The following is a 1,133-nucleotide window of genomic DNA, read 5'->3' as shown; positions in this document are numbered from 1 at the left end:
TCAGCCTCCCAGAGTGCTGGGATTATAGGCGTGAGCCACCGTGCCAGGCCTAAGTCCCTTTTTATAATGAAGTTTTACTTTTTACTTGGTGATATCTCTAAGCTTCTGTCCTTTAAAGTTTTTTCAGCTTGGCTTATCTTCGTCTCCCCACCCAAGTTTTTATTTTGAAAGTTTCAAGACCTCAGAAAAGATAGGAGACTGAGACAGTGAATACCCATATATCTTTTACCTAAGTTCACTGGTTTTTTGCTCAGCATACTTCTTAAACGGTGTTGCTGAGGCTGAAAGTGGTAGCTTAGGCATGATAACTGAGTAGTGTTTCTGTCATTTTCCTTGTTTGGAATGCTAACCTAAGGAGTCTGAGATTGTTTCCTGGATGTTGTACTGTTGACCCACATTGAACCTGTCTTTCATAAAATCTCCAATGCCCATTTTATGTACATGCAAATAAATTTTGCTATATTTTTCTGTAGTGTTGAACAATTTTTGGGGGGCTTTTTGGTAGCTTTTGCTACTTAGTATTAAAGCTGGTAGTATTGGAGCTTGGAATACCACCGAAGTAAGTTTATTGCTCATTCCATATGATGTTTTGTCACAGAGTGATTTGCCCCGAATCAAAACAGAGATTGAAGCCTTGAAGAATCTGAGACATCAGCATATATGTCAACTCTACCATGTGCTAGAGACAGCCAACAAAATATTCATGGTTCTTGAGGTTAGTAGTATGTTCCAGATACCTAAAAACATTTGGTCACTTTATCAGTAGTAAAAGAGAAAAGTACATTTCACTTCAAAGATTAGAATAGATGTTAAGCGACTTACCTGTTTTGTTCCATTTGTAACAATTTAGATCAAGTAGATGTATATAATAAATTGGAGATTCAGTGTAAATGTCATCTTTCTAATACACCCCTAATGGGGTAGTATGGTTTATTAGATAGAATATGTTAGAATTTTCTCCTAGAGGGAAGGACTCATTCTAGTTGTATTTTTTTTTTTTTTTTTTTGAGACGGAGTCTCACTCTGTTGCCCAGGCTGGAGTGCAGTGGTGCAATCTTGGCTCACTGCAAGCTCTACCTCCCGAGTTCATGCCTCAGCCTCCCGAGTAGCTGAGACTACAGGCACCCGCCACC

At 38.8% G+C, this 1,133-nt stretch overlaps 1 protein-coding gene across 11 annotated transcripts in view; it reads left to right on the top strand.

Annotated features, from left to right (window-relative positions):
* Nucleotides 1-1,133, top strand: part of MELK (maternal embryonic leucine zipper kinase) — a 122,354-nt gene that overhangs the window by 15,746 nt on the left and 105,475 nt on the right. For 10 of the 11 annotated variants that reach the window (XM_012000592.1, XM_012000589.1, XM_012000582.1 and 7 more), the window contains one exon: nucleotides 599-715. The exons of the other annotated variant lie outside the window; for it this stretch is intronic. Coding sequence is in view for 8 of the 10 variants with exons in the window: in XM_012000589.1 (XP_011855979.1) it covers nucleotides 599-715 (117 nt within the window). In the remaining 2 variants the exon portion in view is untranslated. The remainder of the gene's footprint in view (nucleotides 1-598; nucleotides 716-1,133) is intronic. 11 annotated transcript variants of the gene reach the window in all.

This window comes from Mandrillus leucophaeus, unplaced genomic scaffold, assembly GCF_000951045.1.
Source record: "Mandrillus leucophaeus isolate KB7577 unplaced genomic scaffold, Mleu.le_1.0 Scaffold632, whole genome shotgun sequence".
Classification (NCBI taxonomy): Eukaryota; Metazoa; Chordata; class Mammalia; order Primates; family Cercopithecidae; genus Mandrillus; species Mandrillus leucophaeus.
This window is presented reverse-complemented; position numbering and strand designations above follow the sequence as displayed.